The sequence below is a fragment of the Pelodiscus sinensis genome, chromosome 1 (genome assembly GCF_049634645.1).
Source record: "Pelodiscus sinensis isolate JC-2024 chromosome 1, ASM4963464v1, whole genome shotgun sequence".
Classification (NCBI taxonomy): Eukaryota; Metazoa; Chordata; order Testudines; family Trionychidae; genus Pelodiscus; species Pelodiscus sinensis.
In genome coordinates, this window is record NC_134711.1 from 216,088,894 (window position 1) to 216,104,045 (window position 15,152).

The window sequence follows — 15,152 nt, forward strand, 5'->3', positions numbered from 1 at the left end:
TTTACCTACTAAAATCAAAATCTCTACTGAGCTTGTGTAGACTGCAAATGTTTCAGTCTTTTTAAAATGTCAGCAGTTTTCATGGCGACAGCAAAAAGCACCTCCCCAATCCAAATTAAACCCCCTTGCCAAATCTGACATGCTCAGAAAAAAAACCTTTTGTATTGTACCATAGCACCTCAGCCACTGATCGGGACTAGGGGTATTAAAATGTGTAATTAAGTGTGTAACTGCTGAAAAATTCAGCGGTTACACTGTTACATGCAGGGTGGCAGTTGGCTCCCCAGGCACCAGTGGGCATGGGGAGCTGACTTTTAAGCTTTCTGCCCTGCCCCCCCACCCCCAGTGTATCAGAGGCAGCAGCACAGGGGAAAAGGCGGCTCTTTGGGAACTAGTGCATGCAGGGAGCCAGCTTTTAAGATGGCTCCCTGCACATATTGTGTGCCTGCTTGTAACCATGTACACAGTTACACTTTCGCATCCCTAATCAGGAGTTTACAATCTATGGCCTGGTGTACACTACTAAAGTATGCCAGAATAGCTATGCTGGCTAGAAATATGGTACGCACACACACAAAATCACAGTTCTTGAAGACACTTATGCTGACAAAACTACTAGCACCAATGCTTCTGTCACCTTGCTAATATCATTCAGAGAGGTAGTGTTTCTATGCTGGCAGATGAACATCTGTCAGGATATGCTGCATCTACATTAGGTCAACACAGCCCATGTCTATGCTACAGAGTAAAAGTACAATAGATGCAGATGGAGACCGAGAAACAGATGGGAAGTACAGACTAGTTGAAGATTATCTGTTAACAGGTGAATTTTGAGACTGAGCAGTTGAGAATCCATTTAATACATATCACATTTGTTTTGCAAGGTGCTAAGAAGTCAATATAAAATCAACCCAATGACTGTCAATCAAGGTAGTGACCTATCACAAAAAAAAAAACACTCAGACTGTTTGGCTGCCTGTGATAAGGTGTGTCCTCCACACCACGGGTAAGAGATGTGCATTAAGCCAGATGGGCCCCATCAACCAATTAAGCAGAAAACAGGTAAGATTCAGGCTCTGTGGAGGACCTAATTACAAGAAAGCTCACCTATGAGGTAACCAGCTGGGCTTCTATAAAGCTAAGAGGCTGGCTGTGGCAACAAGGGGGTAGGCAACAGGGAAGAAGCCTGCAGCCTCTTTCCCTGTGGTAAGGGAACAGGAATGGGCAATAGGAACCCATGAAGAATGGTTTACTTAGTGGGTCTAAAAGGTCTGACTGGGGCTGATAAAAAAGCAGCATGGTGGGTGGTAGTCCAAGGAAGAGAGTGGTAAGATTGGTAGAGTCCCAGACCAACTGTTTGCTATAGGGCACCAAACATGAACCCAGAGTAGAGGAAAGGCTTGGATTCCCCTATCAACCACCACAGAGTGGTTTCGTTAAGTGGATATGAAAACTGCAGGAGTGATATAGTCATGGCAATCAGTATGAGGACTGCCTGATGTTGCAGGTGCAGAAGGACTCAATGTCTCTCCTAGAAAAGGAAATTATAGTTTGAAATGGTGGGAGTGAGGCGTTACAAGGTAGCTGTATTATGACTTGGTGAACAAGAGAAGAGCTATATGGAGAAGGACCAGGAAGGGATTGCTAAACTGACCCAACACAGTCCCCAAAATCACCACAAGGCACCACCCAGCTGTGAGCAGAACCCCATGTGACGCTGACCTTTCATACTTCATCTCCAATATTATTTCTTCTTTTCCTTCCCAGCTTTACTTTACTTTCTTTCCTGTACTAGATCTTAATGTGTTTTTTCCTGAGTGGGGTCTCTCTTTTCAGTCTTCTTCTCCTTCCCTTCCTTACATTTCCCCCTTACCTTAAAAAAAAAAAAAAACCCACACATACCACTCCCTCACACACACAACCTCTGCATACATACTATTTTCCTAGCTTATCTCATCAACCTCTCTCTCCTGCCCACCCTCACTTAGGGATTAATTTGTTAACTATACAGCTGTTAGGAGATTAAATTTTGTACTCCAAGACAGAGAGATATCCCACATGCACTGTCTGGAGGCAATGCCCAAAAGAGCAGCCATGCCCCAAATTGCTGGGAATGGGGGAGCATACTGGAATGCCTAATAGAGTCCCTTATGTGTGCTTGAGGGGGAGGGGCTCCATCTTTCCTATCATTCTCTAGTTAGTAGAGGCTGACAACTTGAGGGGCCTGTGGCTGGGCAGTCGGTATGAGGACTGCCTGACATTGCTGGTGCAGAAAGACTTTGAAAGTCTCTCCTGGAAGAGTATCAGAGGGGTAAGCCATAAGTCTGGATCTGCAAAAGCGACAAGGAGTCCTGTAGCACCTTATAGACTAACAGATTTATTGGCGAATGAGCTTTCGTGGGAAAAGGCCCACTTTGTCAGATGCATGTAGTGGAAATATCCACTAAGTGGGTCTTTTCCCACAAAAGCTCATGCTCCAATAAATCTTTTAGTCTATAAGGTGCTACAGGACTCCTTGTCACTTCTGGAAGAGAAAATTATAGTTTGATCTGGTGGGAGGGATGTGTCACAAGGTAGGTCATGTGATAAAGTCTCCAGGAGTACATCCAATCATAACCGACAAACCTACCTGTGGGCCAATTTCCAAACATTCCTTACTACCGCCTGGCTGCTAGACAGTAAAAATATGTGGAGTGAGTCCTTCCTCCCCAACCCCTCAAAACCTTCTGGCTATTCCCTACCCCCATTCCTAAGTAGTTTCTACTACTTGACTCCTCACCCCAGTTTTCTGTTTGATACCATGGAGGGAGGGAGGGAAGAATGGAGGGAGGGAGAAGTGGTCTAGTGCTGCCGTATCCAATGCTCAACTTGGTGTTAAGCCCCCCCATAAATAAATAAATAAATAGCTAGAGTACATATGCCTCCTAGCTTCTTCAAGCTTTCCCAAGCATTGACAAAGTTGAGGTGACCTGAGTCTGAGGCAGGTCTACACGAGGGGACAAGTTTGAATCAAGATACACAACTCCAGTTAAGTTAATTGCATAGCTGGAGTTGACGTATCTTGATTTTCACTTTATACCTTGATTTGGCTAGGACTTTAACAGTGTTCGAAAAAGAGCTAGATCAATGGCCCCCAACGCAGTGCCCCAGCGGGCGCCATGGTGCCCACTGGGGCATTTATGTATGCCCGCCGAGTGACCAGGGCTGGCCCAAGCCATTCTTGCGCCCCAAGCCCTGGGCACGTGTGCATGCGTGGCCCCCACCCTGGGTGCTCAGCGCATGCGCAGCACCTGCCCCGGGTGTGCGGCGCATGCACAGTGCCATTCCTGGGCACGTGGCGCAGGTGCGGCCCCGGGCGCCCAGCAGCCCCAAAAGGTTGGGGACCACTGAGCTAGATAGATTCATGGAGGTTAGGTCCATCAATGGCTATAAGCCAGGATGGGTAGGAATGGTGTCCCTAGCCTCTGTTTCTCTGGAGGTGGGTGACAGAGGAAGGATCACGTGAGAATTACCTGTTGTGTTCCCTCCCTTGGGGGCATCTGGCATTGGCCACTGTCAGCAGACAGGATACCGGGCTCGATGGACCGTTGGTCGGACCCACTTATGTTCTCTTTGGCACCATCCCCATAGCAGAAGTCGACAGAAGAAATGCTCACACCATCTTCCTTTACTCCTCATAAGGAGGAGGAGAACTGGCACCAAAGAGGGTGTCCTCAGCTTTTGATTTTGCATGTCCTTACTAGACACGCTAAATGGAATGCCAGACTGATCTGTGGAGCATTGATCTGTGGGTAAGTATAGATGGGACCTCACTTGTTCTGTTGCCACCCACTAGACTGAGTAGCAGCAATGAAAATTGACAAGACTGGTCAGTTTTCACTTTACAGAATTTCCAAAGGAACATCTAATCAGCAGCATATTCCAAAGATGTCTGTCTGTAAGATAACATAGCATAGCAGCAGTTTATCCTGAGTTTGCATTTGAAAGGTTATCTTTACAACCACAGGACTAGAATGAAGGCTTAAATTCTACAGAAGTTGATGGCACTGGCATAATATGAATCAACTTTTCTGTCTGCTTCAAGTTAAACCTGTCAATCTCCACTCAAATTATCACGTATTTCTGCATTCTTGGTGAGCCAAAGGAAGATTAAGCACTAATTCAAATTAGTGTTTGAATAACATTATACACCGAAACATTCCTAATTGTTTTAGATAATCAAGGTATAGGATAATTTTGAGCATACTGAAGTAAATTCAGTCATTAATTCGATGGAGTTAGCATAACACTTTTTTAATTCTTTCCTCCACACTCTTATCTATTTGTTCCATATATTCCAAAGAACCATATTGAAAGACTTCCATTACATTTCAGGGGAAAGTGAGGGAAGGAAGGGGGGAGAGAGAGAGACCACTGAGACAAACATACTGGCTTTCAGACAACTCCAAAGTAGAATATTCAAAACTGAAGTTGGTCCATTAAACAACATTATTTCCCCAATCTTGTGTGTCTAATATCCTGGACTGAGACAACTCTAATACCACAGCATATTCAAAATAAATCAACAGCAGCATTAGAGTATACAATCCAACATAGAAAAGTATATTATGTCAATTGGATACACATACACAGCCAAACAGCCAAAATTGTGTTTCCAAAATTAAAATAGTTAATTGTATAAACAGCATATCTATCTACCAAAGCAGCAATGTGCCATTGTGCAAGAAAAGAGGAATTGCACAAATTATTATTATTACAGTCTTTAAACCAGACTCCATTTAAATGTTTCTGTGGCCTGCTTAACATTCCATGCATATTTCTGGCAAGGTAGCTCTGGCTGAAGTTCAAACTCTCCTTTTCCAACTTTCGTTTACTATAAAAAATTGTTTAATATAGAAAAGTATTCAGCAAACTGCTTCTTATTTTACCCACACCTAAAATACTAACACTTGTGTTCAGTATAACTCTGCATGGAAATTTTTAGAGCAACTCTTCAAAGTGAGTTTGTATTTACCAGACCACATAATCTATAAATGTTATATACTACCATAATCTTTAAACTGTAACAAATTCTTCATATCATTGATGCAAGTTTATAAAAATATATTTAAAATCTATTTTTAAAATGTGATGATGTTTTCTCGCTCATTAACCAGAGTTCCTTAATCTTATTACATACCACAAAGCCCAAAAGATGTGAAGTCATTTTGTAACACTGTAGTCCAAAGTAATCTGTAGTAGCCCACATATTCTTCAAAGTGTTTAGGCAAAAAATACTAATTTACCAGATTTCTCCCTAAATGTTATCTTCTGATAGATTACCTTACGTTATTTCATAAAGCCTCAAGCAGCTGTGTTTCCAATTTGTTCAAACCAGCTAATAAATCAGAATGGACATGCTACAATGGTATAGTGCATTCGGTACACTGGCATTTGAAAAATGAAAACACACACTCTGGGCTTCTACTTATACTCCCCTCACAAAACTATGCATAGGCTCTATCCACAGACAGTGCTGCTTTGTCTGTCTCCTAAAATAAGCTATTACCACTCAAATAATATTTACAAATTGGAAGTAAAAAAGAGACGTTAATACTAAACAGAAATGACTAGGGACCTGATCCTGCAAACACACCCACTTCAGAAGTCAATGTGATTATTCATGCAAGTAAAGCTCAGCATGTGCAAGTGTTTACAGGGACTGAGTACTGTATGGGGGGGGGAGAATCTATGCAAGTCAGTCTATCCGCTTTAAGAAACTTTATGCTCCATTTTTTTTAAAAATACAGCTACATCTAAAATAGTGACGATTCATAGGGGAGAATAGGATTTGCTTGGGATTTTTAGAGCAGAGAACCAAAGGTTCCATACAAGGCCCACCTAAGAATATTTAAAACAGAAGAGGCCTATATATTTTTCTGTTCTTCTGAAAGGAAAATAGTAAGTCAAAACTTGAGAAGAAACGTGTTAGGGACCAGCAGCACACTAGTCAAAAAATTACAACTCTGTAACTACACCACAACGCACCAAATAATGTCTGCACTGTCACATCTCAAAGTCAAGGGCTATTTCACCCCACTATGAACACTTAGAAAGGCTTATTTTGAAACCCAAGAAATAGTTTGCGGACGTTTGAGATGAGACTAGAGCAAGAAGAGTTTCTTTGACTTCCCAGTGGGAGCTGCGTTTAATATTACTAGGGCAACCCGTTTGACTTACAGAAAGGGCACTAAAGCCTTTAAATACGTTGCGGTAAGTGTCCTTTTGGGATGTTCTTGGCTTGCAGACGTACACCACGGAAGGAGCAAGCCCCCACCAGTCCCCAGATCAATAGCCTCGAGCACCGCAGCCCGGCGGCTCTCTCAGGTGGCTTCAGCCCGCAGTGCTGCCCAGTTTCGCCGCGCGGAACGTCTCTCTACACTCGCCCGGGACGAAGCTGGCTCCCGCACAGCCCGGCCAAGGGGTGCCGGCCCCGGCCAGCGCGCACACACCTCCCGGAGGGCTGGGGGCGAGCGGGCCGGGCCCGCTTGTGTCCACCACAACCGAATCCGCGCCGCTGAGGCAGCCTGGCTGCCCGGCCAAGGAGGGAGCACAAGGAGGGGACGGGGACCCGCGAGATGCGCTGGGAACAGGCGGGTTTCAGGCAGATGTAAGCGGGGCTCGCCAGGCTCCACGCCCGAGTGGCTCCAGCCAGACTCCCCACCCCCCGGCCGCGGGTGCCCGCCGGCCCCTTACCTGTCGCGGGGGTCGATCCACGAGGTCTGCCGGGTGTTGTGGTCGATGTAGAAAACGCGCCCGTCGAAGTCTCTCGCCTCCTCCCAGCCCGCGGGCAGCGGCAGCTCCGAGCTCTCCCGGCCCCGCTGCCCGGCTGCCTGCGCCCCCGCCTGCTGCTGCCGCCGCCGCCGCCCGCCGCTCAGCCACGGCATGGCCCCGCCGCTGCCCGCCCGCCGCCGCCCGGCCCCGGCCGCCGCCCGCTCCCCGGCCGGCCCCCGGCCGCCCGCCGCCGTCGCCGCCTCCAGCGCTACCAAGCGGCCCCGCGGGGCGCGGGACTCGGGCGGCTCCGGCAGCGCCGCGCCGGGCTCATCCTCCCCCGCTCCGAGCCGGGACCAGCCCCGCCGCTAACCCCGAGCGCCCGCGTCTCCCAGCGCCCGCCCCGCTCACAGCCCCGCCGGCTCCCCCCGCTCCAGCCCGGCGCCTGCCCCGGCCATCTTCCCTGCCTGCCTGCGCCAGGCCCGGCCCCTCCCGGCTATTCCCACGCTGGGGCGGGGCGCGGCGCTTCCCTCCCCGCCTCCAGCCCCGCCGGCCAGACACGCCCCTCCGGCCAGGGCCGGGCCCGCGCCGCCGCCGCAGGGAGTGGGCCGAAGCGAGCGCCTAAGTGGCGCGGAAAGCGCGGCGCTGGGGCTTGCGCCTCACTTCGGGGCCGGGTTCGCGTTACAGCCCCCAGCCCGCCAAGGGAGGGCTGGGCCTGCGGGCAGAAGAGCCGCCCCGTGTGAAAGCGCTCCGCGCCCAGCCCCTTCTGCATCATGTCAATCTCCCCCCTACCCCGTGTGCACACAGGCCCTGTGAGAGAGTGAAGCACAATTAGACATTTGCATGGAAGCTTGGAGCCTGAGAGAACCTGGGACCAAATGGGTAGCTTAGCCTTAGAGCGTCAAAATCAGTAGCTGTCACTGGTGGGAGCTGACTGGTAGGCATGTGTAGGGAGGCTGGTTTAGCCTTAGGCTGTGTCCAGACTCAGGGTTTTTTCGAAAAAACTTCACCTGCGTCTAGACTGCCGCCGTGTTCTTTCGAAATTAAATCGAAAGAACGCGGCTTTTCTTTCGACCGCAGTAAACCTAATTGCATGAGGAAGAATGCCTTTTTTTCAAAAGTGCTCTTTCGAAAAAAGGCATTCTTGAATGCAAACGGGTTTTTCGAAAGAGAGCATCCAGACTGCCTGGGTGCTCTCTTTCGAAAAAGCGGCTTGCTTTTTCGAAAGTTCCGCTTGCAGTCTAGATGCTCTTTTTTGAAAGAGGCTTTTTCGAAAGTATCTTTCGAAAAAGCCTCTTTCGAAAGAGGCTTGCAGTCTAGACATAGCCTTAGAGACAACAGAAGGTAAGAGTTAAAGGCATGCAGTAGAGATCAGCTACACAACATCAATGCAACCTTAACACTACCCTCCCTGGAGCTGGCAATAGCCATGGGTCCAGAACTGCTTACACAGTGTAGTTGATGGATTTCCACTCCATACAGCTGAATGCACATGCATAGACAGTATTAGGTATAGCTGTATTCAGTGGCAGACAGCTGAGGTGGAGAAGCTGATAGTGGGGACTCCTGCTACTTGGGTGTTGAGTTCTTCTCCCTTCCCTCATTTGTCTTCATTCTAAACAGTGCAGTGATCTGATCCTCTTTGATCAGCATGCCTCATTTCAGGGCTCAACGGTGGTGTATTAGTAGGCATGCACAGGAGTTTCCTTGCCATGGGGGTTGCCAGCAGTGAGACAGGTTTAATAAAGTTAATTGATGCTGTCAGATGGAATGCTATCAGCATTTAGCAAATGTGGGGATGTTTCTGTAGAGCAGAATCAATGTTTGACAGTATCATACGTGGAGGCAGCTCCTGTTAGTACATTTTACCTAACATAAATGGTGTACTTGCAAACAATCAAGCACCTTGTTCCTGGAGTGTTCTGCACTATCTACAAATGCAGAGTGCTAGTAAGGGTGTGTTGGAGCATCACTTGGAGTTAAGGCTGTGTTCGTATGTATTTTAACTCATGTTTCCAACTTCCAGAACTTTGCTTTATTTGAACTCTTTATTTCCTGGTTTTTAAAGAGTTGAATTCAGGTAAACTTACTAGAGAAGGGCACAAGGGACCACCAAATCAACTTTAAATCTAGCACCTCCATATATCATACCCAGCCTCTGACTTCTTCACCCTGACTACTCCCAGTGCAGAATGCGGTGGCTGAATGTTAGGCCCTTTCCTGCCTCTGCCTCATCTCCATGTCTGTCAGCCTAGTACAGTGTGCCTTTCCAACCTCAACCACCAGCTCCACACTGAGACAGGCAACTGTAGTGTATGGAACCTGCTTGTGAAGCATTCAGGGTCAGGGACAGACAAAATCAGTGAGGATGTGTTATGAAGAGGAGACAGATATCATGACTGGCATGGATGGTCCAGGGGTTAGGAATTGAAACTTGGATCCAATTTGCTGCTCTATGACAGACTTGACAAGGTCAGTCTCCCTGTGTCAAGTCTCCCCATCTATGGGAATAATAGCATTTCCAACTTAAATGGTGCCGCAATTGTCTGTTATGGGACCTGTACTGTTCAATATCTTCATCAATGATGTAGATATTGGGATAGAGAGTACACTTATTAAGTTTGCAGATGATACCAAACTGGGTGCGGTTGCAACTTCTTTGGAGGATAGGAACATAATTCAAAAGGACCTTAGCAAGTTAGAGAAATGGTCAGAGGTAAACAGGATGAAGTTTAATAAAGAGAAATGCAAAGTGCTCCACTTAGGAAGGAACAATCAGTTCCATACATACAGGATGGGAAGCGACTGTCTAGGAAGGAGCATGGCGGAAAGGGATCTAGGGGTCATAGTGGACCACAAGTTGAATATGAGTCAACAGTGTGATGCTGTTGCAAAAAAAGCAAATATGATTCTAGGTTGTATCAACAGGTGTGTTGTAAGCAAAACTCGTGAAGTCATTCTGCCGCTCTACTCTGCACTAGTTAGGCCTCAGCTGGAGTACTGTGTCCAGTTCTGGGTGCCACATTTCAAGAAAGATGTGGAGAAATTGGAAAGGGTACAGAGAAGAGCGACAAGAATGATTAAAGGTCTAGAGAACATGACCTATGAAGCCAGGCTTCATGAACTAGGCTTGTTTAGTTTGGAAAAAAGAAGATTAAGGGGGGACATGATAGCGGTTTTCAAATATCTAAAAGGGTGTCACAAGGAGGAAGGAGAAAATGTGTTCCTCTTGGTTTCTGAGGACAGGACAAGGAGTAATGGGCTTAAAGTGCAGCAAGGGAGGTTTAGATTGGACATTAGGAAAAAATTCCTAACTGTCAAGGTGGTCAAATATTGGAATAAATTGCCAAGGGAGGTGGTGGAATCTCCCTCTCTGGAGATATTTAAGAACAGGTTAGACAGACATCTGTCAGGGATGGTGTAGACGGAGCTTGGTCCTGCCTTGAGGGTGGAGGGCTGGACTCTATGACCTCTCGAGGTCCCTTCCAGTCCTATGATTCTATGAATTCTACCTACCTTAGATGCACAAACAGGCTGTTTGAAGGGTTGCATTCCCGTGGAAATGGTAACAGAGTGAATCGGTACCCAGGAAATTTGCCTGCTGAGATAGCATGCTTAAAATATCTAAGGATCCAGAATTTGGATTCCCCTCATAGCCTTCCTAGAGCTGGTAATAGCCATGGGGCCATACCTGTGCACTCCCACACACGTTTAATGAGTGCCACGATGGGACATAGAGCTGGCAAACATGGCATTTCTGAAGAGATTCTGGTCTACAGGCTATGTTGAGAAACAAACAACCCCCACATGAGGGGTTCTGCCAGGTGTGAGAAAAGTGAGAAGCATAGAAAAGATCTCATTTGCCTGTCAGTTACACATCTAAAACCAGGGACTCCCTCAGCCTTTAACAAACACATGCACAAGATGCCAGAGCCAAGACCTTCTCAACCACCCCAAGAAATCTGGACAGAGAACCCCTCAGCTTCTGAACAGAAACACCACTCCTGAGAGGCCAAGCCAAGTACCTCCAATCTTCAATTTCCCCATTCTCCTGCCAGTTCCAGGGATAGGAGAGAACTCAGCACCTTGGATCTGATGGTTGTTTCTAAGGAGGAGAGAGAAATCAGGTAACAACGCTAAAATTTAATAGGAGGGGAGAAGCATCTTAGTCTGTGAGTCACGCTCCATTCTGTGCCCTTCTTTCCTTCTGTGTTATGGCTGTTCTTCAAGTTAAGGAGCGATTGTAGCACAGGTAAGCAAATCTGACAGGGAGTCTAGGTATGTATCCTGGTTGATAGCCCATGGTGAAGTCTGCAGCACCCAATCTACACTATTATTATTATTATTTATTATTAACAACACCGGAAGTATTTCTTCACACAATGCACAGTCAACTTATGGAACTCTATTGCCAGAGGATATTGTGAAGGCCAAGACAAAAGCAGGGTTAAAAAAAAACCTAGATAAATTCACGGAGGTCCATGGTGTCAAGCCTCTGTTTCCTCAAAGCCGGGGATGGGCAACAGAGGATGGATCACTTGATGATTACCTGTTCTTTTAATTCATTCTGATGTACCTGGCATTGGCCACTGTTGGAAGACAGCATACTGGGCTAGACAGACCTTTGGTCTTATCCAGAATGGCTGTTCTTATGTTCACTGCTAGCTAGACTGAAACTAGCATGACATGCCTATAATCACACTTCCGCTTGCAACGCATTTGTGAAAAACGTAGCGGCTCAGGCTGTAGCATCTCCTTCTCCCCTCTTCAAAAATATAACTGTATAACTCTCCACCTGCTCTGCTTCTTGGCAGATGCTCTTGTCTAACAAAACTGAAAGGGAAAGAATGAAGTAGGGTACCCAGTATAATGGGAAAATTCTCCACATTAGGTAGAGCAGGAGAAACAACCTGCTGTCAAACTAGAACACTGTGCACAATATATAGAACTTAAATTTTCCCTGTTTTTGGCCTTGCAAGAAAGACAACACAATTTATGCAGTGAAATACTGCCAAAGTTTGCAAAGAAACTAATTAAAACATTAATTATAGTTAATGTAAATTAACACATTTACACTCAGTTTTATCAATTCATTGTCTCATACTCATTGCATACCTTGATACGTGCATCTCAACTCTCATTTATTTCACACATTTTCACTCCACACCCACTTTTGCTCCATGTCAAGTCCATCCACTCCTGAGGCACTTATCACTCCATACCTACCCCAATTATTTCTACATTCCCCACCCAATTGTTCTGCAGATGCACACACCTTCCTTGCCATTTATAGTCACTAATTCTGCACAGCCCTATGTCACTGTACAGCTGTCTATTCCATATGCACATATACTCACTCCCATAAATGATGATTCAGTCCCTGTTGATTATGGAATTTCTGGCCTTTCTAGTCTACAGGGAAAATTCTTTATCTGTGATGAAATCTTTACCTGATTGACTTGCTCATCTTCATTCCTTACTTGTTTAGAAATAGCAGCCAATCAGAACTGATAGCAAGGAAAACTCCTGTTCCCACAGCTTCCAATTGTGAGAAGATATTCTAAGCTTATTCCCCATATCCTGCTGCACCCAAACCATCTGGATCCACCACACAGGTTCCTCTGGAGGGGGAGCACTGATAGAATCCTCCCTCCTCCCATCTCACTGTCTTTCGTGGTGGCCAGCTCAGCTGATCTCCTCATCTTCCAGGCTTCAGTGAGCCATTATGTCCGAATTCATCAGAGAATAGAGAAATTAAGGAAAAGGGAATGATCTGTGCCTCCCCCCGCTTCCGCCCTTCACCCAGTCCCCCGAATAGGGCCTGGCTCCACAGGCCAACTGTTCTCTGCCAGTGCCATCCTCTGGGACAAGAATAGCTTAATCCATGTAATGGGGAAACACTGCTATGACTGCGAATCCCCTCCCCTGGGGTTGCAGCTTCCTGTGAGCTGCCTGCAGAAGGACCCCCGTGCTCATTGTTAAATCAGAGATCACTGGTTCCTTTGGTGATCTCCCTAAAACATAAAAATAGGAGAATTAGCTGATCAACCTCTGAAACCAAAGGACTGGTAAGAGAAGGGCATTAAAAATCTCCCAGAAGATATCAGTGATAAGTGGGGAGCCAGGAACTGGGCTTAGGGGTATGCATCAAAATAGAGGCAGTAGGATATTGGGGTGGCATGAGTAAATAAGGTGATGCAGTGACAGAACAAACTGATTGCACATGAGTGCAAGACAACAACTTTCATGTGCTCCTCCTATTATATTTTATTAACAGAGCCCCACTGACAACGTTTGTTATTTCAGAAATGATGCTTCTGGTGAGCAGCACAAATATTGAGACATGTTCACAATAGGGATGTAAGCAACTAGTTGAGTAGTCGACTACCCAATAAGCCTAGGTTTGTCATGTAGTTGAGTGACTTCTCCACTGCTCACTCCCTCTCCTTACTGCCTCTGCATCAGAGGCAACAAAGGAAGGGGGAAGCAGGAGATGGTGCTGCGCGGGAGCTGGCTTAAAAGCCATTTCTCCCGGCACTGTCTATGTGGTGCGTTGGGGGGTGGGACAGGGGAGGCAGAGCCATGACGGTCCCAGAGCTGGCGCGAGCCAGAACTGAGGGAGCTACCCCCACTGTGGTTCTGCATTTTAAATTAAGAGCCTTGAGGTGCTTATTGCATTTAAAATGTAGAGCCACAGTGGTCCCGGAGCCAGCATGAGCCAGTTCTGCTCAGTCCTCACTCGTGCTGGCTCTGGGAATTATCTCCGCTGCGGCTCTGAAGTTTAAATGTAGTAGGAGCTGGATGCACAGGCAGCCTGGCTTCTACTACTTTTAAATTGCAGAGCCAGAGCAGGGGGAGCTCCTGAGCCTGGTGCAAGCTGTATTGACTACACAATTAGGGTATGTCTACACTACCACCCTAGTTCGAACTAGGGTGGTAATGTAGGCAACCGGAGTTGCAAATGAAGCCCAGGATTTGAATTTCCCGGGCTTCATTTGCATAAAGCCGGGCGCCGCCATTTTTAAATGTCCGCTAGTGCGGACTCCGTGCCGCGCGGCTACACGCAGCACGGACTAGGTAGTTCGGAGGAGTAACGGTAGTTCGGACTAGGAAGCCTAGTCCAAACTACCTAGTCCGTGCCGCATGTAGCCGCGCGGCACGGAGTCCGCACTAGCGGACATTTAAAAATGGTGGCACCCGGCAAGATGCAAATGAAGCCCGGGAAATTCAAATCCCGGGCTTCATTTGCAACTCCGGTTGCCTACATTACCACCCTAGTTCGAACTAGGGTGGTAGTGTAGACATACCCTCTGTTAATTACCCACTTCTTAACATCCTTAGTTAATGTCCTCCTTCTTTTCAGCCAAGGGCTTTTCATTTAGCCAAATGCAACACCGAACACAAAAGAGGCCTCTGCTTTCTGTTGAAAGACAATGGCAGTGTACTCTCGAAAGCATCATGAATAGTTTTTGGATATTTTCCTCAGAGCTGACATCATCCCACCATTCTGCTTATTGGCTTTGGACTTCCATTGATTGAATCAGTGCCAAAACTGTGCTGGAATTTCTGCACAATGAACTGGATTGCATATATTTCAGAAGTTGAAGTTGGGACATATTATATCTTTGAGACCATCCCAGAAAACAATGGCTATCCCATTCACTTTTGCATCAAAGCTGCTGCAAACACCTGTGACATAGTATGGAGCTATGTGCTGTTGCTCAAAGCATCAAGGATTATCAAATGCCATAACATGTGACTACTAGCCATGATGTTGAGCAACCATAGATACCATGTCCTTTTGAATGGGCAGATCAGCAAAGCGCACACTTTTAATGATGGACTAAGTCCTCAATGATCTGTTCTTCTATTAAACACCTACATTAGTGATTTGACTGACAGTTTTGTGTGACACCATTCATTCTGACAGTATCACTGTTGTGCTATGAAGCAAAGACCTCACAACCATTGGTGACACCCTTTCCCCCAACCTCAAGATAATGGCATAATATTTTCAGTGTTGGAAGCTCTGCCCAAAAGCCTCCAAAATCCCAGTAATAGCCTTTCACCTATCCAACAAATCTGCAAAGGAAAGTGTCAACTTTTGCAGTCAACAGGTCTGAAATGAAAGTTATCCAAAGTACAAAAGTTTGACTTTTAAACTTCATCTGGAATAGACATGAGAAAATGAAAAAGAAAGGACAAGCCTCATGCAAAAACTTGTGAACATAATATGATAAAATGCACACACACAGATATACTCAACCACTGAAGATTGTGCACCAATATGGGCAGGCAACTCACATACCAAATCCCTGTATGTGCATTATATGATGACAAGAACCATGGCTGGAACATTAAAATCAACACATGTTCAATGGCTGCCCTCTGTGGCACATATA

The 15,152-nt window shown here is 46.5% G+C and overlaps 1 protein-coding gene across 6 annotated transcripts in view; it reads right to left on the reverse strand.

Annotated features, from left to right (window-relative positions):
• WWC3 (WWC family member 3) overlaps positions 1-7,218 on the reverse strand; it is a 216,659-nt gene extending 209,441 nt beyond the window's left edge. For 3 of the 6 annotated variants that reach the window (XR_012898891.1, XM_075915044.1, XM_075915056.1), the window contains exon 1: positions 6,736-7,218. Coding sequence is in view for 5 of the 6 variants with exons in the window: in XM_075915044.1 (XP_075771159.1) it covers positions 6,736-6,926 (191 nt within the window). In the remaining variant the exon portion in view is untranslated. The remainder of the gene's footprint in view (positions 1-6,735) is intronic. The other 3 variants (XM_075915061.1, XM_075915067.1, XM_075915035.1) reach the window with 2 other exon arrangements.
• Positions 7,219-15,152: the final 7,934 nt, after the last annotated feature.